Below are 26,518 nucleotides of genomic sequence, written 5' to 3' on the forward strand. Positions count from 1 at the left end.
CCTAATTGCAGTGCAGATGGCTGATTTTTATGCACTTGGCAATCATTTTGCATGTTACCTGTCATATTACAACTTTACAAGGTGTCAACTGTCTGTGTTTTGGTTTGTAATCATAATCAAGAGTGTATTCTGGTCAGAGCTATCCAAAGATATCGGAGACAAAAGTTACAATACTCCGAAATTATCCGAAAAAATATCTGTAGTAAACTCCGACTCCGCTCCGACTGTCACAAAATCGGCAAAACTCCGCTCCGAATCCACTCCGACTCCGCTCCGGTGCTCATCACTGCTCTATATTCGTTTAGCGGTTCAGAATCAGGGACCACTCAATATGTATTTCAGACAGCTAGCAAAATGCAATGATGCAATCATGCCTCATACTTCGAAATGGCAACTTGACTTGAATTGTGACTTGACTCGTGACTTGACTTGACTCGACTTGACTCGAGTCACCTTTGAAAATCGATTGACTTGACTTGACTCGAGTCAAAATGCGCAATGACTCGAAATGACTCGTGACTCGAAGGAAGTGACTTGATCCCAACACTGTTATATAACAATACTACCGCTGTCACATAGCCTAATACAATATAAGTTAGTTTCCGTATAGACCTAAAGCAATTCACCATGGACGACAAAATCACTATGGCGCATCTAAAAGCTTTCTTTAATAAATATTAACACCGCCGTAACACATCTATCGATCAATTCTGCTGTGCCACAACGGAAGCCGTCGTCTCATCACCTGCTTCTAGCTGTTCAGTTCAGCATGCCTCATCGAAATTAAAAAACTAAACTGGTAGTAATCCAGGCTCCAGCATGGTAATCCATCCATCCGTAAGTCATGTTTTCGTCACAATGTGGCCTGAACAATGATCAATGTCTGGCGTATTTGGGACACTTGTTTACTATTTAGCTGACATTGTTTCATTATTCAATCATAGTCTTCGGGCCGTCTTATAATGAAGTTTATCTGGGTTCGTACTTCGTATAAAATTTATTCACAGATATTGCCATACTTATACGTGATACGGTATTGGTGTATCTTATATGTAGTTGTGCCACTTTCGAACAAAATTGCAAATCAAATGCTTTTCGTAGTGACTATTCGGCCCGATTCAATCCCGATAATTTTTATAACTTTGGGCCCGAACCCGGCCCGAACCCGAAAAGCCCGGCCCGACTTCCATCTCTGTGTTGAACCCATACGCACTACGACTAGCCTGGTACAGAGCCTTGCGCATCCTTCGCATTTCCGTCGTCCAAGCACCTCTATTATATGACGATTCCTTCTACTTCTACTTCTACTTCCTTACTTTCTTTCTCCCAATTTTCTAGGAGTTTGTGATATTGATAGAGTTGTTTGAGATCCGTTGGAAGGGGTCACGCTCACGAACCTGGTCAGCCCATTAAATCAGCGGTTTCACGCAGCTGAAAAGGGGTTACGGATCACAATTTACTTCTATTGGGTGTCAATGTCATTCTATCCACTTATAATATAACTCTATGATCACTTTGCTCTGCTTTTCTTCGTACGAAGCCTGAGCGGAAATTTTAGATATCCCTGCTGTATGTTGCAACATTTACGAACTGGTATCTGAAAGCAAACAGCAGAAGTCACACTGATTTTCAATAAATATTCCTTATGATGTTGTCGTTTTGTGTGAAAATAATATTTTAATGATTTGTTCTTTTATCACTATGTTGATGCACCGTTGACTCTATGCAAGAGTAATCTATCACAGTCATGTATCAGATGTGTAGTCAGATGTGCATCGTGGTAGATTTTTGTTCTTGTGACTCATCGAAAATTTGTTGTTCGGCGAAAGCTTGTAGATTAGCGTAAGTCAGGGGTCGGCAACCCCCGGCACGCGTGCCATTTGTGGCACGCGAGATGATTTTTCATGGCTCGCCAAACTGTTTAGCGCACTAAACATATTAGAGAGAGAGAGAGAGAGTCTTTATTTTCATCGAACCAAAATACATAACAAACGGCAGTGATGGTGGTACAGAAAATATGCGTGCACAGTATTCGGTATTAGATAGGAATGATCGATAAGACCGTGAAGGTCATCTAGTCTGATCACACCAGCATCAAACAGGTACACTTGACTCAGAACAGTCTGGCTGTAAAAAAATGTTTAGTTAAGAAAGGAAAATAGAAAAAAAAAATTAAACAATGGTAGCAAATGATCAATGACGCAATGTCTAGGCGAGGTAGGGCAACAGTGTTAGTGTAACGACAAGATGTGATCAAGTAGGGCTTTTTTTTAATCTATTATGACCATGTTTGTTGCAAAGCATAAGTTTTCACAATGGAAAAGCTCGTTGACGACATAAAATTATTTCGTAAACCAACATAAAATATAGTCTTTTGGATCAGATTTATTAATCTTGAATTTTTTTTGCGCGATTCGCGCGATTTACCTGAACCTGTTTTCCTCATTATATATTTATATATATATATACGGTAACCGTTTGGATCCTTTAGTCTAGGAATGTGCACTAGGTGCAGCCTGTGGGAGCGCGACTATTTTATGAATCGGCATTTCGGCACTGGCACTGGCACGGTTACGTTTCCGGCAACATGCGACCATGCGACTCCGTGCGCTGCCAAAATGATTTCGGCGATAAAACCTTGAAATAAAATACCCGCCGCATGTTGGCCAAAACGTTCGACGTTGATATGTCCACTGTCCAGGTGCCGAAACGACCGACGCCGAATAGTACAGCGCCCGCAGCTTGAGCTGCACGTGTCAAATGGCATCCACAGAGGAAAAAATCGAGTCCCGTACGGAATGCGACTTTGGAATCGCGTTCGTCTCACGAACGGATTTATTCAAATATTTTCGATTGATACTTGTAAGCGATTCCAATATGTCTGTGGCAACGACAGCCTTTATCGCTTTATCGCGATCTTCGGAGCTTTACAGACAAATCTATAGGGTCAGACCAACCTTGTGATATCAAAACGACTTGTATGATACAGGGGTGGACACAGTTTTCATCATCAGGTCATATCATCGTAACATCCTTGATGGGCCTGTCACTTATTGACCATGGTACCGAGCACAGTGGACTTGGAAACGACCAAAGCAATCACAGAAGATCGATCATTACGCGACTAAAATTGAATGATGCATATATTACGCACATTAGGCGACAGGTCTAGTGCGGTATAGCGACCAAAATGTATACCCTTCGCGACCAATACTGTAAGAATCCCGGACGTAACCGATGCCAGCTGCAGATAGCGATTGGTGGGGTTCCTTGCTTGAAACGCCAAATATGACAAAATTAAAAATGTTTGGCATGCCAGTTGATAATATTTTGACAATTTTTGACATTTTGGCACGCTGCATACGAAAGGTAGCCGGCCTCTTGTGTAAGTGTTTCGGAGGTTAATAAAGGTTCAGAACGACTGATGTAATAGAAGATTGAAAGGACGTGTTTCATTGTTATCAAACATTGCGACAATCACGATTACATGTGCAAACGTGAATTACGAAGACATGCCTCATTCTATATTGGTATTCGCAATCGATGTCTCGCGAGGTGTTGAGCCCAAATGATATCATTTCTGCTGAACGAAAATCTGTATGTACTTCGAACCGAGGTCGTTGGAGTATAGCTACGACGACTTTTCATGTATTCATCGATGCCTGTGCACTCTTCAGTGCAATAAAAGGCACACTGAGTCGATTTAAGGTGCATAGATATCGTGTCGCACCCATGCGCACTATCGGCTATAAAAACCGCATAAAGATATCGCAATGGTAGATTCTACCATTTGTCGATCGGTAGCCTACTAAGTTATGGATTGAAGCCCTGTATAGGAAGCTGGTATCTAGGGCTTTCTCGTTACGCTATCCGCACTCCTACATAAAGTGAAGATGAAAATTGACGTTGCAGAGTCGATAGCCTTGCGTTCCCTTCTCATTTCCATCCTTCAGGATTTTGAGAATATATACTCTCTTCCTTCCTTCGCACTATACTTTTTCGTAAATTTGGTGGCCTTGGCGATCTTGTCACACTTGTTATATGCGTTGGAATTTAACTTCAACAATATCACCCTATTGAATGAAGTGTAAAGCATCTTTATCAGTGGGTTTAAGCTTCATCACAGGTATTACATCGGCAAACGGGTTTATGTATATATTGTCCATTAGCTCTTATTCGTATAGTAGAAACAGCTTTTTAAATCCCGGGGTCAATACTATTCGCTAACAGAGCTATAGTCAGAACGTCGTAATAGATATTTTATAATTTCAGAACTAATAAAACGACAGTCCCAACGTAGATCCAGTTTCCATAGAACGATCGCGATGATACCATTTTTTGTCGTAAGTTTGACCGTCACTTTGGCGGTGTCCGCGTACCCCGAATGTGATGTTACAGCTCCTTTGCCAAAAGAGGATGTTTCTATCGATTGGAAAAAGGTAGGAATTTATTGAAAATTTATGCGGAACAAAAAAATCTCGAGTGAATTATTGGCGTAGTAACAAGTAACAATATTTGACAGTTCAACGGTACTTGGTACGAAACGGTGACAACCATGGACAGATTATCCTTGGACAACCCATGCATAACCGTTAAAGATCTAACGCTAAATTCCGAAGGACTTCAACTTTCATTTGATATCCCACTTTACGGGTGAGTCACCTTTGCGATAAAATTACCTCACTCTATACTGATTTTACTATAAAAACCACTCGGTTCAAAGCCTTTTTTGAATTTATCGGAAACCGAAGCTTTCATATAAGATGGTCAAAATTTGGAATAATTTGTTACTTTTTGAAATTGACTTCTACCTACCATTTAGCGGAGGTAAAGTATCTCTTCAACAGCAAGTGTCGAAAACCGAAGATGGATATTTTCGAAAAACGTCAGCCACGAAAAGTAAGATAGTAAAAATAGAACTGGGCAGTTAATCCGAAAGTGGTAGGGTGGAGCTCATAGAGATGAAATATGGGCTGTTTATTAGGAATGATGTGAAACTCTGAAAGGTTCTGGATCGTGTGAACGCGAACCCCCAGAAGTCCGGTTTATCACCCTATGGGGGCCCGAAGACCAACGTTTTTTTGGGGTGGGTGGGGCTGACGAAGTGCTGTGACGGCCCTGTATAAGCTTACGCCTCAACGGTCTAGGCCAGACCGGACAATGTATTCGGCGTCTGACTATTGATACATTGATATATAACAGAGTGTAAAACGTGTTTCTATACTTTCTGTACTCTATTACCCCATTTATAAGTTATACAGTAGCTAACACTAACACCCCAATCGCACGGATTTGGTTTTTATGATACAATGAACATATCAAGCCAAGATGGAACCCGTGCGCCTGCTAGATTTATTACATTATACAACTGTGTATTCTCTCCAAGGTTCGTTTGTGAACGTGAACCTCTAAATTTCTGAGGTTCACATCACACACGTATCGCGAACCTCACATTCACACAATCCCTATACCCGTTTATCGTCTCACAACGCTCGAAATTCTTTACGTGCCGATTCCGATATATGCAAGAAAATTTGCTGATCAAAATTCAATGTGTCTTGTTGGATATCAATCTTGTATGATCCCGGCCAGTTTCCATATCGGAGCAGCGGATAATTTTGGAGTGCGATGCCCTGAATCGATTAAAATACATCAGTAGCACAGTTATCAATTCTATTCATTTATCATTCTATCATCGCTCTGTTTTTATTCGTCAAACCCTCAACGAAAATTAAAGATATCCCTGCTGCATTTAGTTCGGTGGACAGGTCTTATTGCGGACCGTTTATTGATCCACACATATAGCATACCGTTGTTTTTCTATTAACCGCGTAGTTTTGATCGGTACCCTGTCAAGTGCCAATACAAATCAATCTCTCATATCTTGTGAGATTTGCAGCTTGCAGGGAAACGGGAGCGTAAGCCTCTGAAAATTAAGCATTTCTTTCAAACGTATAATTGTCGATTCTAAACTTTCTATTTTGTCACGAAAAGAAGACGCATTGATGGCCATATGGGAAGATAAATCGGGAAAAATCGATCCAAAAGCAAAAACGGAATGTAAGTCGAAGTTATAGATAGAAGCAGAATACAGCTCATCTCAGTGAATAATATACATTTCACAGCTGCAGAGGCGGAATGGGCGAAATACACCGTTCTTGCAGACTTAACATACTTTGCCTACGTTCGATGCAGATCTTCCGGTAAGTTCGCTAGTGGCGTGCGTGCCGACTATGTTTTGAAATAACGCACGTAAGTTAACTAAATTCCGTGTAGTAGTGCGGAGCATGAACCGGAGCCGGATTGGATATCCGGCCTGATTTTTTCAATTTTGGCCGGACCGGATCGGAGCCGGATCAGTACTTTTTCTGATACGGCCGAAGCCGGGTCGGAGGCGGATCAGTACTTTTTTGATAAGGCCAGAATCTTTATGGATAAGCATGACGTTGTAACTAAATAACTACCAACCAACAACACGCAAGTAACCGCCAAGCCAGTGCGAAAAGAAACGAGCCATATTTTTTAATTCACGCAACCACCGTACCGTGCTGGGCCGGATTTCCGGCAGGACTTTTTCAATTTTGGCCGGAGCAGGATCAGTACTTTTTCCTGATACGGCCGGATCCGGACCAGAGAATTTGTCGATCCGCTCCGCACTACCGTGTAGGCCTATTTCGGAATTCGACATAATCCGTAATCATGAATTCAATGCGAATTGGAGTCTGTCATACCATCAAGTTCTTCATGCATCTGTTTCCCATAGATCAGCTATAGCCACAGGTTTAGTATCACGTTATAACTTTTCCGTGTACGCACATATTTCAGGCTGGGAGGTTGATATATACACCAGAGAAAAGATGGTGTCCGCTGAGCAACTCGTATTCATCCACAACGATCTTTTGGAGCACGGCGTATCAGCCCCTCTCCGACTTAGTCGCTGCGCAGATGTGTACGGAGCATAATGCCGCAAACATAAATATTACCTTCAGTATATGGAAGCATCAGATATGTCGTGTTAAATAAAGGAATGTATACTCGAATGATTCAGGTGTATTAACAACGATATGTCGAAATAACAGACACGGTGTAGTGGAGGCCTACTACGCATATTAGAGCGGCTGTATCGAATATCAAGTTAGACAGTCGATCGCACAGAGTTACACCAGGCATTAATGCTACGGAAGAGAAGCCTAGTCTCTGTTGGTAGAAGAGGATGTTGAATTGATAGCCAGTTTACTTGGTCATTTCAGCATCCAACTAATTTATGATTATGATATTCATAACATCCTATATAAGGGTTTTGCAATTATATTACCCAAGGGGCCTATAAAGAAGCAGAAAATACGTTGTCTGGCAAGGCCAAAAGCTTAAACTACATTTCAGACATGTCAGACATGAAGTTAGCTTCCTCATCAACGCCCCATCCAACGGAGAACGGAGTTAGTAGTTGAGCCTGAGTTTCTTACTGACGCATCCGATATTAAATACCATGCTTGTTTTTCATAGTGAGCAGCTTCCAGCAAATAAGCAGGGTTCCCATAAGCAACACATGCTGCCCATCTGCTGGGTAATCTTTTAGCTTGTTCTTTCTCATGGTCCTTCAAGTTCTCGCCAAGCTCGTAAAAGTCCAGAACCTGCCTGAGATATAAATATCTCTACCTATTCTTAATTGCCGCGATGATTCCCATGTCACATGGCTGTTTCCAACTAGTAGCCTACAGTTTGGTGGGAAGAATTCCACTTTGACGTGATTCCGTTCAAAGATTAGAAAATGTCCCGGAGCGTTATCCAACAACAAGAGAACCGGGCGTCCTGTTCTCTTTTTTACTTGCGGATAAAACACTTCGTTGAACCATTTCCAACATGTGCCGACGTCCATCCATGCTTTACGCTGACTAAGATATTTGACAGGTCATCTCATACTCTTCATACAGGCCGGAGATGTAGGTTTCCAATCAATGTGTATGGAGCTTTGTGTGCTCATGTGGCATTTGCACAAACAATTGGAGACACTCTCTGGCGAGATTTCTTTTACTCGGAATGCACGGCACACACAACTTGGCTATGATTTCCAATATTAACTTTACCTGACATCATGCGAACGCGAAAATTGTACTTGGGCTGTACTGTTCACTCAGCATAGGGTTGCCATACATCCGGAATTTCCCGGACATGTCCGGAATTTCGCTGTTAAAACTGCGTCCGGGAGGAATTTCTAAAATATGCCTTAATGTCCGGAATTTGAAGGCTTGAAGGCTAAAAATTTTTCCTAAATCAAAATAAACAATATTATTTTTGGGCAGATTTATGCTACATGAAATTTTTCTTCGCGCTTAGCGCGATTTAGTATCACATATATATTACTTTTAATTTAGGGACTACTACCCTCGCAAACTTTGCGATCAAAAATAAATAGAAATAACATTCATTTACAGAAATAAGTCTAATTGTAATTGCAATTACAAGATAACGGTATATTCATTGAGTCGGTTAAGGCCGTTTGGATGCTTTATTCAAACATAGTGGTTCTAAACCTGGGGGTAGTTTGCCCTTATTCTGGGGTTCGCGAAGATGTTGAACGTAACCAGCTTTCAAAATAGGCCGTCAATAAGTCTGGGCAAATGTGTCGCCCTTTAATCTGTAATCAGCTGGGCCACGGAGCATTTTCAAATTGGAGATGGATCCGCGACCGTAAAAGGTTGGAAACCAGGGGACGTGCGGTGTTTATATAGCTGAGTGGTGTAGTGCGCATCGACATTACGCTTATAAATAATCTTATCGGTGTGACATGAACACGACTTGACGATGTACAATTACGCTCCTTGCATTTTTGAAGTCATCATCCTCGACCATCTCTATACCACTAACTCTGATCATGTGGGCGAAGCGAGGATCACTAACTCTGATCATGTGGGCGAAGAGAGGATCATATTATATAGTAATGTATGGAAGAACGAATATTATTGACATGATTCATCAAATCATAAAACGACCATAGATGCATATAGTCAGCCCCAAGAAAATGCATCGATTACTCGACGGTGGGCCCAAGATCAGTGTTTATTTGGACGGGATGGGGCTAAAAGATGTGACTTCGGCCCTGGTTATAACTTACAACACATACTCCTGAACTGGATCGTGACCACCTTCAGTCGATAAACAAAGCTTTGCTGGTGTGACGTCATATTGATCGACAATGTGATCACGGTCATACTTCATTTTGAAATCCTCAAGTGGGCGCTAAATAGCGTCCGGAATTTGTGTTACAAAAATATGGTAACCCTAACTTAGCAGAAACAATGGCATACAAAACCACACAACAGAAAATGAACATGGGCAACGCATTGTCAATGACGTAAAAAATGCAAGTATAGCTGCATAAGGCAGTGCAAGCACACCTTCACTAGGTGGCTGTATATCTGCTAAGTACGCACTACCACATAAGTTCGCACAAACTACCAGAGGTGGTCACTGGTCAGTAACGAAGTACTTCTACTTTTTAGAAGTACTTAAGTAGTTTTCCTCTACTTCTGGTACTTACTCAAGTAGATCTGATTTTCTCTACTTCTACTTCGTAATATTTTGTGATCTACTTACTTACTTTTCGCTATTTTCAGTTTGTCAAGTAGAAGTAGTTTGATCCCCCAATACGAAAGATAGCCTGAGGAATTTCGGGACTATCTTCACGGAGTATCAACATTTAATATTCATAAAAGTCAAGTAACGCCCAGAAATTTTGTTGCGCTTTGCGCACTGTATAGTTATGGAGTGACAAATATGTTTTCACGAAAGTATCAGTGAATATCATTTAGGAACCGGATTGCTTGGTTCCGCCCACACCGCATTGTCACTCATATCAAATATTTCATCACAGTAAATAAGGCCCACCTTAACGTTTAAAAGTACAGTTTCGCAATCTGGCAATTACCTATCATATCGTAATCTAGCAGCCCATGACGTGTCCTGCTAATCTGGAAAATCCTGCTTGTTTGAACGTTACACCTGTTTTAGCAGATCACCTTTGAAGTTTTATGAACAAAAGACATGAAATATATTTTCCGCTTTTTAGAAGGAAGGAAGGAAGGACATAGTTTATTTTTGTCCTTGATGTTTTTGCGGCATATACACCGACTCATGATACACACGATCTGCGCATATGCATACCATGAGTGCATGATGTGCATATGCCGCCGGACAAGGAAGTGCAGATATAGCCTTTACGGCTTTCTAAGTCATGCACCACCCCTCCATGCTATCCCAATAATGCATGAGCGCCAGTGGTATTTGTATTTCACTTTCAATTCCGAGTATCATACTTTGAGTTCTAATTACGTTCAGTTCTTTTGTCTGCAGAACATATGTTGAAGCATAAACGCAACTGTAGTAATGCCTCTATTTTCCGAAAATAAAGCTACACTAAATATAAATTTTACGATCCACAATATTTGTTATTAACGTGTACTAATGGCGCAAAGTGTTGAAACCGTATCCGAGACAACTTCTCCGTATTTGCTCTTCGCCTAAACTCGGGGCCTGATAATATGGGGTAGGGCGCCATGCCATGATGTTCTCTAAAACGTGATCTTCTAGTAAACAAAGGGTTAGTATCGCACTTTCATGTAATTTGCATCCCATTATGCGAAAGAATGCTTATTCTGTCGATAATTGATATCTCATGGGATGCATCAATACGAATCAAGCTCTCTGCACGTTCCGCATAGCTCAATTTGCAGCTTTTGGCAGTCCATGCGAACGAATTAAGACAGTTTTCCAAACTACTTACTTACTTGAGTAGATTTAAAGTCGGTCAATTCTACTTCTACTTCAAGTAGTTTTAGGTGACTTATGGAAGTAGTTCTACTCGTACTTGAGTAGATTTATTCGTCACTACTTCTACTTCTACTTGAGTAGCTTTGACTACTTTGACCACCTATGCTAACTACTCAGGATCAAGTTGCGTACTTAACCGTGAGATGACTGTACATTGTACAACACACAAACACATAGCTGCACTGCACCGACATAACAGTATAACAGGGCGGTAAAAAACACACGGCTGGCTGGCCGGACAAGTTCATCCGGCCCATGAAGAAGTCTGTTGCAGACCAAATGAGAATACCAACGCTAGCAATCAACAGAGCTCAATTCAGAGATGGCCCAATAGCCCAGTTATTTCCCGGACAATGTTCAAAAATCCACTCCTGTATGCGATCGACAGTCAAAACATTGTTATTGTGACGGCATATTGACATACCGTGTCCCTACCTAATTTTAAAACCCAGTAGAGGGCGCTAAAGAGTGTCCGGAATTTGAGTCACGAAAATAAGGTAACCCTATCCTAACAGCACTTGCGAGCTTCGGAAACGGTCCGAAAGTCGCCCCAGTTCTGCCGCGAATACCAAATAGAAGCTCTCCATTCAGAGGACAAGATCACCAAGTGTGTATTACAGTAAATTCAAACAGTGTTACAGAGACATCACAGTAGTACGACATGTCGAACATTCACAGTAATATTTCTACATAAATTAATTGTGCAGTACTGGCATACGATAGCATGAGTAAAACGCGGCAGTGATTCAAAATACGAAACAATAAAAACAACACCCGAGCAGGTAAGGTGATTTTTAAAATCACGATGATTTGATCAACACAGTAAGGTCGGACTGTACAAATTCAGATTGACGAGAAGGGGTAGGGACCAATTTGGACAACCTGTCACGCCCATGGAAGCCAAAATCGATTTTATATCGAGCATCATATCCAGACTAATCACAGATATTAATGAAGCGTGCGAGGTCATAGGGAATACCAGGTTTGCGGTTGGGCACAATGATGCAAGTACTCAAATCATAGTTTAGTTTTGTAGTTTCTTGGTGTTGTGCTAAACACTTTCTTGGTGTTGTGTCGCACCGTTGGCGGAAGCAACATTTCTGTGAAATAGTGATCGACAGGCAGCATGGAAGGTATGGCGATATGGCGAACAGACATGGTCGAAAAATACCAAATTATCTTCAATGCAGTGTAACTGGCAGTAATGAGTCAGACACTCGATTAGGCCCAGCCCTATTAAATACCCAATCTAAAAGGTGACTTAGCACTGGTCTCAATTCTTAAGCAAATAGCTAACCAGGCTGGGCGCATTTTTAACAAACTAGTATTCGTTACAGCCCCATCGAATCTCGAAACATCCCCTCAACGGGCTCTACCACTTGCGAATATAATACGTTGACAATAGCATGCGAAGCTGGATACACGAAGGCCAAAAGGCGTGTGATTCAGGTAGGTACAACACGTCTGGCAATGCAACTTGAAGAATATATCAACAATCTACCGCGATAAATAGAGAGGTATCGACAAAGATAGAAACTTCATGGATGCGCTTATATAGTAAGTGTCGTTATGCTTTGGTGAAGAACAGGTAAAATGCGCGGTAAACACGTGCGAGAGACTACGAACGTCCGTTTTGAGCGCAGCTCTTGCTTTGTAATACGACTGCCGAGCACATGTGGGCTTGAAGCAGTTCGAACACTCGCCGGAATCGTCTCGCTGGACCTGAACGCAAGGATTCATTTGCAACCAAAGCCGACAAGAAACCAGCCCTCGGAATCAGAAATTCGGCACGTGACCATGAACAAGTCGGGTTAAGATCGTGGATGGTCGCAAAACACGATCGCACAACTCTCAAAATAGCCGATAGACTGGAAAACCAGCGGTATATTCATGGCGATACCTATCAGCGAGGGCGTCGCCAGAGGTTGTCAAAGTTGTAACGGTTGCTAATCAAGTAGTAGAAGTTTTACGTAAATTTATGCTCTATTAAAAGACGTGTCAAAACTACTTGAAGTAGATGTAGAAAATGAACATGGAAAAGGTGCTCAAATTCAAATACCAAGTTGTAAGCGGTTTTGTCTAAAATACGCATACGAGGTCACTATAGCAACATGCACCAGTGAGAAGTCTGACGATTTACCTCTAATTTTCAACTCGATTGCCGGTTATACAGCGCGTACCGCTCACAAAACTGCTCTTAAGTTCACCTGAAAGATGCGTGAAGACGACTATGTAGTCGGATTTGACTTGCGGGGCATTAGTTTCCTCCGCGCTGCCCTCCTGGCCGACGATATCGACTTGGAATTTGATCCAGCGGTAGTGAAACATCGCCGAGACAGTCCCTCTGAACTCGCACAAAAACCTCATCGGATTCGTCATCTCGTGCGTCAGGCTTGGGATCTGAAAATCGATTCGTCAATCAACGTAGGCTGGTTTTTCATATGTATGTCCCCAAGACAGCCAATAGCTGTCAGAGTATCTTTTAGTTTACAGTGACGCCATACCCGGCTTAGTGGTTATTGTTGGCGTAAGCTAACGCAAAGCACTTGAGACGTATAATTTGACGGCGTATTGGAGCATTTGGTTGTATTAAGATGGAATTCTCATCATCATAGTACCCAAGTGATTCGATTCTGAATAGATTATTAGGCTTCGAGTAGATTGTTCGAGTATTACTCATTATGATGCAATAACACAGTGGTTCTCAACCTTTTCGTCTTCGTGGACCCCTTTGTGTCTTCGCGGACCTCTTTTGGACCGTCACGGACCCCCCTCAAGATTTCATTCAAAATTAGCCCAATTATCGTGCAACCGTTATCTGTCTTGTGCAAATATCAATTGTAGCTTGTAGGTTAGTGATAAACAGCTACAAAATGACTTTTCTTGAAAATAACACCACACTATATGAAGAAATTGGGCAGACTTTTATTACTTCCAAGCTAGTTTTGCTTGTTTTATTGTCTTGGACATACGCATCTTCGATTTGATATGAACGAGTGCGTCATACGCTAGAACAAATTGGTGGTAACTAGAAAATGAGTGTCTGTTATTTGTAAATGCAAAATTATGTGAGCCGTATATATTTTCGGCAAGAACAGTCGTATTGACGCATTCGCTAATGGGTAGACGAATGAATTTTAAAATTCTAAGTCCGCATGGCAGAGATATATAGATAAAAGTATGTGAATCATAATCACGTCTAGGGATTACGAAATTCGCCGTGTTTGAAAAGTGAACTGTCCATCAGTCTTTCAGAAGACCGAATATTTATTTATAATTATACAGTTAAACCGTGCACAGTGGGCCGCGAACCTGCCTGGAATAATCAACAGTCAATGCTCATTGCTCATTAAGGATTGTAGTCAGATCCAACGCAATATTAAGGCGTAACGCTTCCGACGATAGACTTTGGTGTGAGTGTTTAATGAGCATATCATGTCCAGCCTAGTCATTTCTATCTGGCATCTCATCTTGAAGTTATTTAGTGGTTATTTAGTGGTCATATTTTTGGGACAGATTAGGAAAAAAATTCAGGAATTTCTATTTCGAATGAATGTTTACTAATTTGGTGAGACTGACAACTCCAAATCCCAAATGTTTTGCAAACATTTCGAAGTCACCCTGTTAGATCTGGCTATATATCCAGAATTTAATTTTTCCACAAACCCCGAAAAAAACATCTCTAAACAGGAATATGTTTGCATTGACATCAGGCTATTGGCTATTTGACAATTTAAATGAGTTTGTACAGTCGGATATTTCATCTCAAACGATCATTTTAATAATATGAGTTGTAAAGTTTTCGCAATTATGAAGCGAAACTGTCTCATATGCTTTCCCTAATTAAAGAAAATACAAATTAGGTTATCAATCATTTTAGAACTATGGAGGTTTCGCGGACCCCCTGAAAATGCTTCGCGGACTTCCGGTTGAGAACCACTGCCATAACAGAAGGATATGGAGCTATCAGCTATGTACCTTTTATGCGGCTCCACAGAATATATTGCCAGTTCTAGATCCCATTATAGATGTCTGGTAATTTTCAGGCCATGCCTATTCCATTGACAACTAGTGAAAATGCTGGGAGTTGATCACGACTCCACATATATGTCCTTTCCCCGAATGTAGCTTCATACTAAATGACTCATATTATGCGACACCGCCAATCGTGGTTTCAATGCTTCCATACACCATTACTTATTGGTAGGGCCATTATTGTTTCATCGAAAAAACGAAAGATTTTGCACTAAAAATGCAAATTTTGGCATTTTTTGACACTTAATTTTGACAAAATTTTGCACTCATGTATTTAAATTACACATTGCAGTAATTTTCTACATTTTTGATTGGAACTGCCTGTCCTTACGAACAAAACCTTTCAACGGAAGCAGTTGTTTGTTGGCAACATTGATGTTCAGTGCATACCGCTAGTAACACACATGTTGTTTCATACCAACAATGTTGTCAACATCGCTCTCTATAGACCGTGACCGAATGTTGAGTTTTGTTAACATCTCGCCATCCACACAAACCCATAGCGATATAAGACCCAAGGTCCACCATGCAGTCGAGTTTCAGATTCCGATTTTAGATATCGGCGTGACCATGGAAAAACTTTTGTACTACTAAAGATTTTACTCGTTACACGCGTCAACTTACCCGTTTCATTCGATGGTTTATGATTAAAAATGAGTGCACAATGGGCCATCTACAACAGTAAGCCTGTAAAGTAGGCTACAGGGTGTAAAATGTCAAATGATAAGTTCACTGACAGCGCAACCACCACGACACAAACGAACTGCTTTGCAAATAAATTTTGACTTTGAAAACAATTTCCACAATTTTTTGACATATAACGCTACAATTTTGACAAAATTTTGACTTTTATTGCAATGTCAAAAAATAATCTCCCCATTTAGTGATATTAAGCTAGAATCTTGTGACAGATGCAACGCTTTATGACGACACAAACGCTTGAAATTACCGTTAAAAACACGTGTACGAGTTCCCCTTTCAAACTGTTCAACGTTCTGTCCTTGACAAATATGGAATTCGGAAACTCGGCACAATTCTCCGACTGCAGTATGTGGCTTGCGAAGAAACTTCCGAACCAAGATCGCTTCGTAAACCTGCATAATCGCAACAATTGAACGACACGTAGTCTCATCACACACCATTCGACATACTCATTCGATTCCGAAGCGCTGGTCACCTCTTCAGTAGATTGCTCTAAAGATCACAAAGGTTGATAGAAGACCCATGGTGACATCATGGAAATTGAGAGGAAACAGATGTGGAAACGAAGTAGATTACCTTTAATTGCATTACTCGCCAAATACATTTGTTTTCAGATGTAACCCGACTTGTAAAAAATTTCCGTGATATCGTAATGGCTTGTTGCAGCCGCTGGACATGCTAATCGTGGAGTGAATTGTCATAATCTACTTGCATTGGGCAGAATTTTATAGCACTTCTTCTCAATGACAATCTGCGACTGCTTTGATAGACCTCTTCCACTTCGGTGCAGCGCTCGAGCACAGGTGATCGGTAAGGAAGTACTTCTACTTTTTCAGAGTACTCAAGTAGGTTTTGCTTACTTGCGCTACTTACCCGAGTGTTGATATTTTGATACTGCTTCCATTTCTTTTTGACCTACTGGCGTTCTACACCTGAACTTTTGTAACGGAGAAAGTAGTTTTTGTATTGGTTTGCATCACTTTTGTCTGTGTAATTATCACAAGGACCGGGCAAAATAGAACATTGCATCATGGTAAGAGAATACACTTTCGAAAATTGCTCAATTTGTGGTGTCTTGAGTAATTTGCATTAAAAAGATGCGTCTTGATTTACAATTAAAATTATGGGTAACTCGTCCAAAACTACCATTTCAAACTATTCAGTAGAGTAGATTTCAGTTTTCATTTTATGCTTTTTCTTGTAGTTTTCATATGTCTTCGAAATCATAACTGCGAGCCAAGCTGCTCGACTAGCAGTCCTGGTTGAACTTCACCAAAAATTCAGTAATAAAAAAATTCATGTCCTACTGCAGAAAAATCAACCAATACTTGGGCATGGGAACGCTAAAACCTATCACGATCCCGCTGCAGTACAGTGGATAAGAATGCGTAACGCCCACCTTGCATTTTACCACGATGAAACCTTGGTGATGCAATGAAGTTATTCTTCCAGTTGGAGAGACGTTGCCTCCAAGGTACAGGGGGATCGTTTTGCGAGCTTTCCGACATGTCCTGACTCGAGCCTTGACCGGCCTGCCTCTGGACTTCGGACTGCCGAGGAACACAATCAATCTCATCCTGCATCGATACATCGATTACTAACAGATATATATACGTACGTTCGAAGAGAACATCCTTCGTGGCGTACCATCTCCCGTTAAACTTTGCGACCTGAATTCAAACACTACAGATTCACGAAAGCTCTGCTCGCAACAGAATAACTGATTAGGAGCAATATTTAATTTTCAAGTTGTACATCATCATGATTACAGGACTTTGATCTGACATATCGACTTTGCTTACCGTCATATGCTACTTCATTATCTTTGCTTGTACCATTTATATTATCTAATTACCTTTTATTCTGTGTACAGCTTTACATGTCTCTCATGTACATGTCTGATTGAAAGACTACTCCAAGTCGTTTCGACACCTTCCTATCTTTTTCATTTTATTCCAATCTTGTGATGTTTCGAATCGACAAGCCAGTGTTTCTTAACCTTTTTAGCGCTCGTAATAAGTGAGCTCTTACTAAAATTTCTCGAACCCCTATCCATTTCCATATTCTATATTAAAATCAAAACGACCATTGACAAGAAATCGCTCATAGCACGAAGGTAGGTAATTCTTGATCGGAATAATTAGTGTCTGCCAGGAACAATTTTTGTTGGTTTGCCAAATAATTTCGAGCTCTAGATAGCATATAGGCCTAATTCCTCAATGCATCTCGTACCCCCTGATTTGGTGCTTCGTACCCCAAGGGGTCCATGGACCCCTGGTTAAAAACGCATGGACTATACAATTAGCGTTTCTGCGTCAGTCCCACACCTGACATCTGAATTATTCAGGCAACTTTCAAAAGCACAAAGCGTGAAAGAGCAAAATATGATGACACTGCCACATTGTCGGGTAGCGACACAGCAAAATATGACACAAGGTCAGAGAAATTTGCTTTGGAATTCCACCGTACATTTTCAGACAGATACCAGGACACAATAGCCCTTACCTCTGATTCTCCATGCCACGTCTTCTGCTGACCATCGGAGACGGGCGGTCAGTCACGTTCAGGCTTTCGGTGGACAATTTCCGTTTCGATTCGTTCATGCCGCCCCAGGACTCGTCACCGCTCATGTCCAGGGAGGACACGGAGTCTACACGTTTCCTTGGGGCGTCTTGAATTGCAATCGGCGTTACAGGGTATAATTGACATGGAATTTCGGAAATTTTTTACTTTCGGTGATAATTTTAAACCGATGCAAGCAACTAACGGAACTAAAAATCTCAGCACGATTTTGGACACGTCAAACACATCTCGATACTTTCATCAGGTATAAAAACCAGGTTGATTTTTGCACACGACAGACAGAAGCCCTATTTTATTATACTGAGAGTGAATGTTACGTAACAACAGATTACAAAAAATTCAAGTCCATACGCACAAAATGCATCTGATTCAAGGTACTGCAGTTGACATGAAACAGTCATGTCTCAGACACCAATAATCACGGTATTCGAATGTATACTGCGTGGAGAAATAACAGTTGCCATTGCCAGTACCCGAGTAATTATAATAGTAGTAGTAGTATAGTATACCACAAAAGAGACACTATGAGAGAGAGAATTGAATACAGTCATGTATAAGCCAAGCGCTCCTAACCATCACCATCACCACAGCGCCAAAGGGGCCACAGGGAGATTTCGGAGGTTGAGGCGAGGCCACAAGCTATTTGGAGTTGATTATGATCTTCAGCATCAAATAGTGCCTTGGTTTGCGAAGATAGTCTTGACCATTATTGTAAGTGAAAACAGCTTATTTCATGTTTCATAATGCTGGATTTGTGATCATTCACTGACGTGTCATCCCCAGTACCTACCACTTCCCACAACTAGAAATACATAACACCATCTCTCACCAGGATGCCTGTAAGGAAGCGATCCCGCATCATCATCAAAACTAGGACGCCTCTTTTTCCTTCTCAAAAGCATATAGTAAACAACTTTCTCGGTGTTTTGCCTGTAATAGAAAGGTCAATGCTGCTACTACACAAAGCTGACTAACATTCGATCACAAGCCTATCAAGTCAAGCAAGGGGTACGTAACTTCTACCTACGGCCTGTGTGATCACACAAACTGAAATGCCTCGCGGGTTTTGTTCTTTTAAAGCTCTGTCAATGCACAGTTTATTTTGAGCACCAGTAATATATAGGCCTGGTGAGGTAGGCCCTATTAGATGTGTAATGTGATCGATTTTAGTCTTACGATTCAGCAAAATTGGAGGTGGGCCTACATCCCACGCAATGCACAGTATGAGTGTGACTACTGTTTTTATTGCAGGCTAACAGGTAATAACCCCAATCACACTATGATTGGGAAGGACAAAAAATGTAGCAAACAACGCTAAGCTCCCGCGTCAGCGTGAAGTCTGGCGATTACGAGCGAAGCGCGACGTCTGTCAATGTCGATTGGTGTCACTGTCAAATTATAATGAGCCATAATTGAGGAACCGAACATAATACAGCAAAGCGAAAGTTGAGATATATCAGTACCCTGAAGTCTCAAGTGAAGATTTGCGCGAGGGTTCTCAAGTTTAATGTACGTTAAGAACCACCGAAAAACTAGATGTACTTCGTTACTGACCAGTGACCACCTCTGGTCTCGTGAACACAATATTCCCACTCACTCGGTCTTCATTAAATTGGCAACGAGCGCGTCTTTGTCACTGAAACAGCCGAGCGAGGTCATGGACGATAGAACGTCGGGATCGACGGCAGATTCGTCGGAAACCGGCACGCAGTGAAGTATCGAATTTGGCGTCTTCGGGATGCGCGCCGGCCCGTCGGCAGATGCGTTTGGTCTCATCCAGGGATGTTTCAATACCTGTTGGAGCTGCAAAACGACAATGCAATTAGTTGTATAAGTAGTGTTGATGTCAACATGGATCAGAAACCAAGGGCAGCCAAGAACTCTTATTAGTAGGCTATTACAGCGAAATTTGTGAGCCGATGACAAAAATATGTTCATCAATTTTGTCTAGTCCAGGGGTTTTCAACCAGTGGGCCGAGGTAGCACTAAAACTACCAGGGCCGTAACTCAAAGGGGCCCAAAATTAATACGTCAGTCATTTTTGGAGATTTATTCAATTTGAAATGCGCCACTTCATATCGCTAGAGCACTAGATTTTAATACGAATAGTAAAGAAAAAAATGCACATATTTCAGAGGAATAGGCATATCCGCGCCAGCAATTAGCACACATTGAGCAGGACTAAATCTCTCGGTTAAGAGATGGGGCCTTAGAACATTTTCCAACAGGAAATTGAGCCATAGTTAAAAAGAGGTTGAGAACTCCTGATCTAGTTCTATGGCAGCCCTGTTTACAAGCCTCACTAATAGTGACTATGCGCAAAACATGCTTTCCCACCTGCCAGCATCAATAAATGCTAAAATTACACCACGTGTTTCCGCATGTACTATTATTGTTGTCAATCTACTTAAGAATCGGTTAGTGTCAGAAACATTTTAGAGAGTTATGTGATAGCAGTTAATGTTACATGCGAGTAATTGCAGTATGGACATTGGACAATGGACATAGAACAAATACTAATACAAGTGATATCAGAAGTAACAGAATTAGATCAAGACACAGTTTTCGATCTTTGGTCACAACTGTCTGACACTGCCAAGTGTCCACCAATATATCTACAGAGGTTTGGTTTCTATAGTAGGCCTACCGGTACTGAGGCTTACGTGATAGCGGTTTAACTTAGACGCGAGTAATTGCAGTGCATACATAAGATCTAATAATCACACACGGCCAGCCAGAAAGATCGAGGCACAGTTCGCAGTATCTGTCACAATTGTCTAAACATCCAACTCTTAAACATACAGAGATATGATTTCGATAAAGAGCAAGAATTCTCTGTTCATTATGACAGTCAAGATGTACTTTGTACATGTAGGTTGAGCAAGACCCGTAAAAGAATTTAAATATTCCCAAGAACAAAACCACTTCCGCTAGCTATCTTTTACAAGTCATCATGTAATGCAGTCTTACATGCATTACCCCCTTACCGTATATCTCTTGCTTGGCTTCAAATCTATCATCTGCCTCAACAGGCTCTGAGCTTCGGGCGGCACGAAATACGGAATCTCGTAGGATCCTCTCTTGACTTTTTCCAAAAGCTGTCGAAGGTTGTCATCATCAAATGGCAGAGAGCCCTGTACAAAAAAAGATGGTCATCGATGATCAACTCCATTCAAATGTTTCCGGTCTAACTTGTAAACGAGCAGAGTCAGAATTGCAATTGCAGGTGGAAGTATTGTAGTGTCGTAAATTGCAAGTCAACAATACTTGAAATGAATGTAAGTAATGAACAGTAGTTTCAAAAAGTTGATTTTATCAAGATGTCGCTTTAAGCAGTAAATTGGAGGTGGAATACTTTTGAAATTGAAAGATGCAACTTCGCAACAACGCAAACTGACAGATGACTCCACACAAAGAGAACACACTCTGCTACCATGAAAGGATTACGGGGCGATCTCACCTCACTCACAAAAGTAATAGCCTATAAATCAGGGGCGGGCAACATACGGCTCGTGGGCCGGCGGCAGGATTTTGAGCGGCTGGCAGACAGTTTCCAGTCTTACATGATAACGTGTCCCGCGTGTCTACTCCACATACATTTGGGAGCAAACATTTTCGACCATGAGCATTATCAAGTGGAAGCTGCGTTCAATATAACTGACGTCGCAGTCTTTACCAAGGGTTTATACGTCAGACATGCAGCCAGAGTTCATAGAACTTGCTGACAATCACAGAGTTCTCATTGAGTACATAGTACATAACGATGATAAATTCAATCAACACTGTTTTATGTCTATATGCTTTAAACTTCAAGTTAACTTTAAATACGATTCATTCCTTGTATCATGGATAGCCTAAATACGAGATTAATGTATCGATTCAGGAATCCGGCAAGTAGTCTACATAATTTTCCGGTATTCGGCCCGCCGACTCGAGAAGTTTTCCACCCCTGCTATAAACCAATCCGAAAATGACTTTCTACTTTACAAAAGCGAAAGTGTAAAAAGTAAGTATCAAGAATAGTAAAATAGAAGTATTAAATCACTTATTAAAAAGATGATACTTTGTGCATACTCGTCTACTCGACTCACACCTATCATATATGCGAAAACAAAAAATGCTACTACATACGTTAAAATACAAAAAGCACAGTTCTTGACTCCCATTTCGTATAAAGTCACGAGATGAATCATTATTGTGGTTTTGAGTTTGTGTGAACAATAATTACACTAAGTCAGCGGTTCTTAAGGCAGTTTCCGGGAATCTCTGAGCCATCTGGATACCTGAGCCATCCAGACCAAAACTCGACTTGTAGGCTACATAAATGATTTGTGATGACATGGTCATGGTCATCTTGGCCATCATTGGCTGCACGCAACTAGGCACGGTCAGTAGTCCATTGTGGACGGACAAATGACAAAAATACATGATCCCTTACCACAAGCAACGCATAGAGTATGACACCGCAGCTCCAAACATCTGCCGACCTCCCATCGTACTTTTCCCCCTGAAAGTAGCCATTGTCGCAATTCAATATTCGCTAGCGTTAGAAACACGGACGCAAACGCTCACCTTGATAACTTCCGGACATGCGTAATGGGGCGAGCCGCAACTGGTTTCCAGTAAATATCCTTCGGGCTGCAAGGACGCCATGCCAAAGTCGGCGACTTTTATGTTATTCTTTTCGTCGAGAAGTAAATTCTCCGGCTTTAAATCTCTGTGACTGAAAGCAATATTTGCAAGCGTGGCCGAACGGCAGGCCTATACAACAATTTCAAACGCGCGAAGCTTACCAAACGTTGTGACTGTGGCAGTAATCGACTGCACACACGATCTGACGAAAAAATCTCCGGGCCTCGCGGGGGATCAGTCGGCCCTTTTTCACCAAATAGTCGAATAATTCGCCGCCAGACACTAATTCCAGAATCAAGTACCTGAAAAATGATAGTCCTTCACTGAGTATGCCCAAAGGTTGATTACACTTGGGCTGCTACCGGGGGATTAACAGAGGTCATCAAATTGGTTGCTAATGAAAGTAGCCTATACTTAAAAACTGTGTTACAAGACAGGTCAAACTACTTACAATTAAAAAAGGTAGATTGAAAATATCCAATCAGTTCTATCAAGTAGGCTAGATGGCAACGTGGTGTCAGAAGTGTAGGAGCTAATTTTGAATGTTGCACAGATGACAAAATGGGGTTACAACATATAAGATAAAAGAAATAGATGACACAGACGGGTTGCCAGATCGTGCCAAGCCAAACACACAAATTATTACGGTGAAATGGGCTCGAAGATGGCCAAATGCTAATCTTCCAGTGATATACCGTAAGTATTAACATTTTAATTAACCGTAGATATTTCTAAAAATAGTAGTGGTAACCTATAGGCCTACATGTAAACGGTGATTATGAAGATATAAGAAATTCTTTTGGCCCATTTCAAGCTCACACTCGTACGGCGCCTAAATATAGAGACCCTACCATAGACCTAGCGCCAAGCAATCGCACAGGCCCACCACATTTTTGGAGTTGGTGTGTTGTTTTCTTGAACGACCGAAGATGAAGTTTTCACAGAATTAGGAAAAGCAGAGCGTAAACATACGCAGAATTGACGTAATCGTGTTCCAGCTGTTCTAAGCCGTGAAATATTTGGTTCCGATGACTTCGATGATACGAGGACGCATACAGCACGTTCCAACGTTCGCAAAACAATGCAACAAAATGTTTATCTGCAGGCCAAGTCACGGCGAACATCGGATCAGACCAACTTTCAAATGCAGTAATCAATATTCATTATCTGCATTAGTTTGTTGGGATACAGTCAATTCCAATCAGAAAACAAAATGATCCACCATTTCCGATAAAGGTTATAATATATCGACCTGATCATCATGCCCGAGCCAGCACAAATACTTACAAGTATTTTTTATTTTCGTAAACGTCGTACAGTCCCAGAATATGCGGGTGCTCTATGAGTTTCATGATGGCGATTTCCCTTTCGACCTAATCCGAGAATATATACGCGATCAAAGATTGCGAATTCAGATAGATGTTTCAAAGCAGTACTTTTCCAACAACACTTTCGCTCAGCTTTTCTCGATTCACAATTTTGATGGCGACTTTTGCTCGGGTGACACAATGCACTCCAAGCTTCACGAGACCTACCAAAGTGAAGGTAATTTTTAATGAACGGAACACACAAACGAGTCCATGTGCAATCTACTATAGTTGGTGCTTGCCCAGTGGTGTCTTGCAGCTTGAAATGGGGTTAGCAAGAGCAGGGCACAAAGACATCAGTTACCAGTCACATTGTAAACGTTACTCAAATGGCTGCCTTAGCTGGGGTGAGACTTTAAAATGTACCAAAATACTTTATAACCTTGGTTCCTACCCATTTCTCAAACAAACAGCAGCATACTGCTGAAGGGGTAGCATTCTATTAGATGGGTTAGATCAGGGGTGGGCAATTATTTTTCCCACCGGGCCAGATGAAAATCAGAAAATATGTTGGCGGGCTGAGCCAAAATTTTACCTAGATTCTGCAGCGCATCAATTTTATTTCTAAATTGAAAGCAGTGAACTACATTGTTAATACATGCTGCTCGGTCAATGTATTGATATTAGGTTATGATAATGTGACGGTGCAAAAACAATATTTCTTCGATTCAGAACAATGTTGAACATGATATATACATTTTAAACTATATTTAACTCCAGCCTATATGGAAACAGTGACTTCTTGCGACTTCAATTGTTACGGTATACTTTGCTACATTGACTCTATTTTGAATCTGGATTATGCACACAACGTATACAAATGCTACATAATCGCGGCACATAAACGGGCTTCAAAATAAACGAATTTCTGGTTCAGTTTATACAGCTTATGGTTTATTCCACGCGTCAACATTCAAAAGTGGATTTTATATTTTGAATTCCAAGCAACTTTTCGCTCAGAATCGCACCGCGGGCCGTATTTGGCGCTCGGGCCGCACTTTGCCCAGGCCTCGGTTAGATACTAAGTTATTGAGATAGTAGAATCCAGAATCAAGCATATTCGGTATTCCATCATTCATAACACTCAATATAAACCAGCAGCAGTGAAAAAAATATATTGCGATCACATCAATTAGGGATACCATATGTATTCTTATTTGCAAGAAAACGGGAACGTCCTCTTTCATTACGTTGATTGTTGGGCGAGTAGCCTACACAGAGATAATCCAAAAAGGTCATACTACTCAGAAATACACGTGATAAATGGGTTGTACCGTAATGTAATCGATGCGAAAATTGGCTAAAAAAAGGTCAACCGAACCTAAATTGGACGTGGAAACTGGTTTTTAGGAGTCTACTTGGAAGAAATTAAATATTTTTAGTCAAACTACGAGCGATCAACAATTTCCTTAAAGATAAACCTGTTTGAATGTCTGTTAATGTTCCTTGTCAGAGACGACCTCTCTCTCTAATTTCATAACATGGTAAGTTGGTAACCCCAACCCTACATCAATCCATGATAGCCGGCAGTCAATCAGTCAGTCAGATGTGGATCAATACTGTTTTGTGATAGGCAATTGAGTTTATCATTAAATTCTTTGAATGTCAAGCAACAAACAGAATTGGAGTCGAAATGAGCTAAAGACGTCTCCACCAAACGATCATATATTTACACTTGGGAACATTTCTCTAGTAGTCAAAAATGGCATACACACACATGTTGTTTCATAAGAATGCGTCAACAGGAAAACAACATTTTTATGTTCTTATCGTAGCCCTCCTCCATACAAAAAATCACGAGAGAATAACAAGCAAGGACTAGTATGACCTTACTATACATCGCCAACAGTTCGGTCATATTGTGCTTTGTGTGGTTTCATAATTTCATGGGATTGATTTTATTAAGAATATCTGAAAAAAATGTTGTTTATACAGCTAACACAGAGGCAGGACCTGCTTGCTTTTTAAAGCATGCTGTATTGCCATTACAAATGCACAATAAAATTCAAATGAGGTTAGTCTGGACAAAGTTATTCCCTCGGCAGGAACTACCCACAAAGACTTATGTAATATTCATGTGTTTGAGAAGAGATGATCAATCTCCAGCATTGGAGCGAGAGGCATCAGAAGGCTTCAAACGACTTTTTGAATGAAATCATTGATCTAAACCAGGGGTCACCAACACGCGGCCAGGGGGCCACATGCGGCCCGAGAGGTCATATTTTGCGGCCGGCGACTTCCTTTGAGATTTCGGAAGAAAGACAAGAAAACCATTTTGAAATGCTGAAATTGGCTACATTTTCAACATATTGTTGTTGTTTCAAAATAAGCTATTCTCCGGTGCCCAACATCACTATTCGTCACTAACT

General features: G+C 41.1%; 3 protein-coding genes across 6 annotated transcripts in view; 2 read left to right on the plus strand and 1 right to left on the minus strand.

Annotated features, from left to right (window-relative positions):
- The window catches only part of LOC145439206 (ran-binding protein 9-like), a 333,125-nt gene that overhangs the window by 144,650 nt on the left and 161,957 nt on the right, over window positions 1–26,518 (plus strand). The gene's annotated exons all lie outside the window — the stretch shown is intronic.
- On the plus strand, window positions 4,260–7,083 carry LOC145439211 (uncharacterized). Its single transcript, XM_080316708.1, has 6 exons — window positions 4,260–4,439; window positions 4,523–4,653; window positions 4,823–4,899; window positions 5,995–6,060; window positions 6,126–6,203; window positions 6,826–7,083. Exons 1-6 carry the CDS (start codon window positions 4,326–4,328, stop codon window positions 6,960–6,962), a joined length of 603 nt encoding a protein of 200 aa, XP_080172834.1. The 5' UTR covers window positions 4,260–4,325; the 3' UTR covers window positions 6,963–7,083.
- Window positions 11,417–26,518, minus strand: part of LOC145439204 (serine/threonine-protein kinase BRSK2-like) — a 98,690-nt gene continuing 83,588 nt past the window's right edge. For both annotated transcript variants that reach the window (XM_080316698.1, XM_080316697.1), the window contains exons 3-17: window positions 24,219–24,313; window positions 24,070–24,155; window positions 22,944–23,084; window positions 22,723–22,873; window positions 22,589–22,657; window positions 21,138–21,284; window positions 19,748–19,953; window positions 18,980–19,080; window positions 18,073–18,238; window positions 17,186–17,237; window positions 16,967–17,117; window positions 16,017–16,059; window positions 15,815–15,959; window positions 13,038–13,230; window positions 11,417–12,552 (exon numbers count right to left, since the gene is read on the minus strand). In XM_080316698.1, coding sequence (XP_080172824.1) covers window positions 12,449–12,552; window positions 13,038–13,230; window positions 15,815–15,959; window positions 16,017–16,059; window positions 16,967–17,117; window positions 17,186–17,237; window positions 18,073–18,238; window positions 18,980–19,080; window positions 19,748–19,953; window positions 21,138–21,284; window positions 22,589–22,657; window positions 22,723–22,873; window positions 22,944–23,084; window positions 24,070–24,155; window positions 24,219–24,313 — 1,850 coding nt within the window. In that variant the 3' untranslated portion in view covers window positions 11,417–12,448. The remainder of the gene's footprint in view (window positions 12,553–13,037; window positions 13,231–15,814; window positions 15,960–16,016; window positions 16,060–16,966; window positions 17,118–17,185; window positions 17,238–18,072; window positions 18,239–18,979; window positions 19,081–19,747; window positions 19,954–21,137; window positions 21,285–22,588; window positions 22,658–22,722; window positions 22,874–22,943; window positions 23,085–24,069; window positions 24,156–24,218; window positions 24,314–26,518) is intronic.

This window comes from Botryllus schlosseri, chromosome 5 (genome assembly GCF_051294905.1).
Source record: "Botryllus schlosseri isolate E-star chromosome 5, Bs_hap1, whole genome shotgun sequence".
NCBI classification, from domain to species: Eukaryota; Metazoa; Chordata; class Ascidiacea; order Stolidobranchia; family Styelidae; genus Botryllus; species Botryllus schlosseri.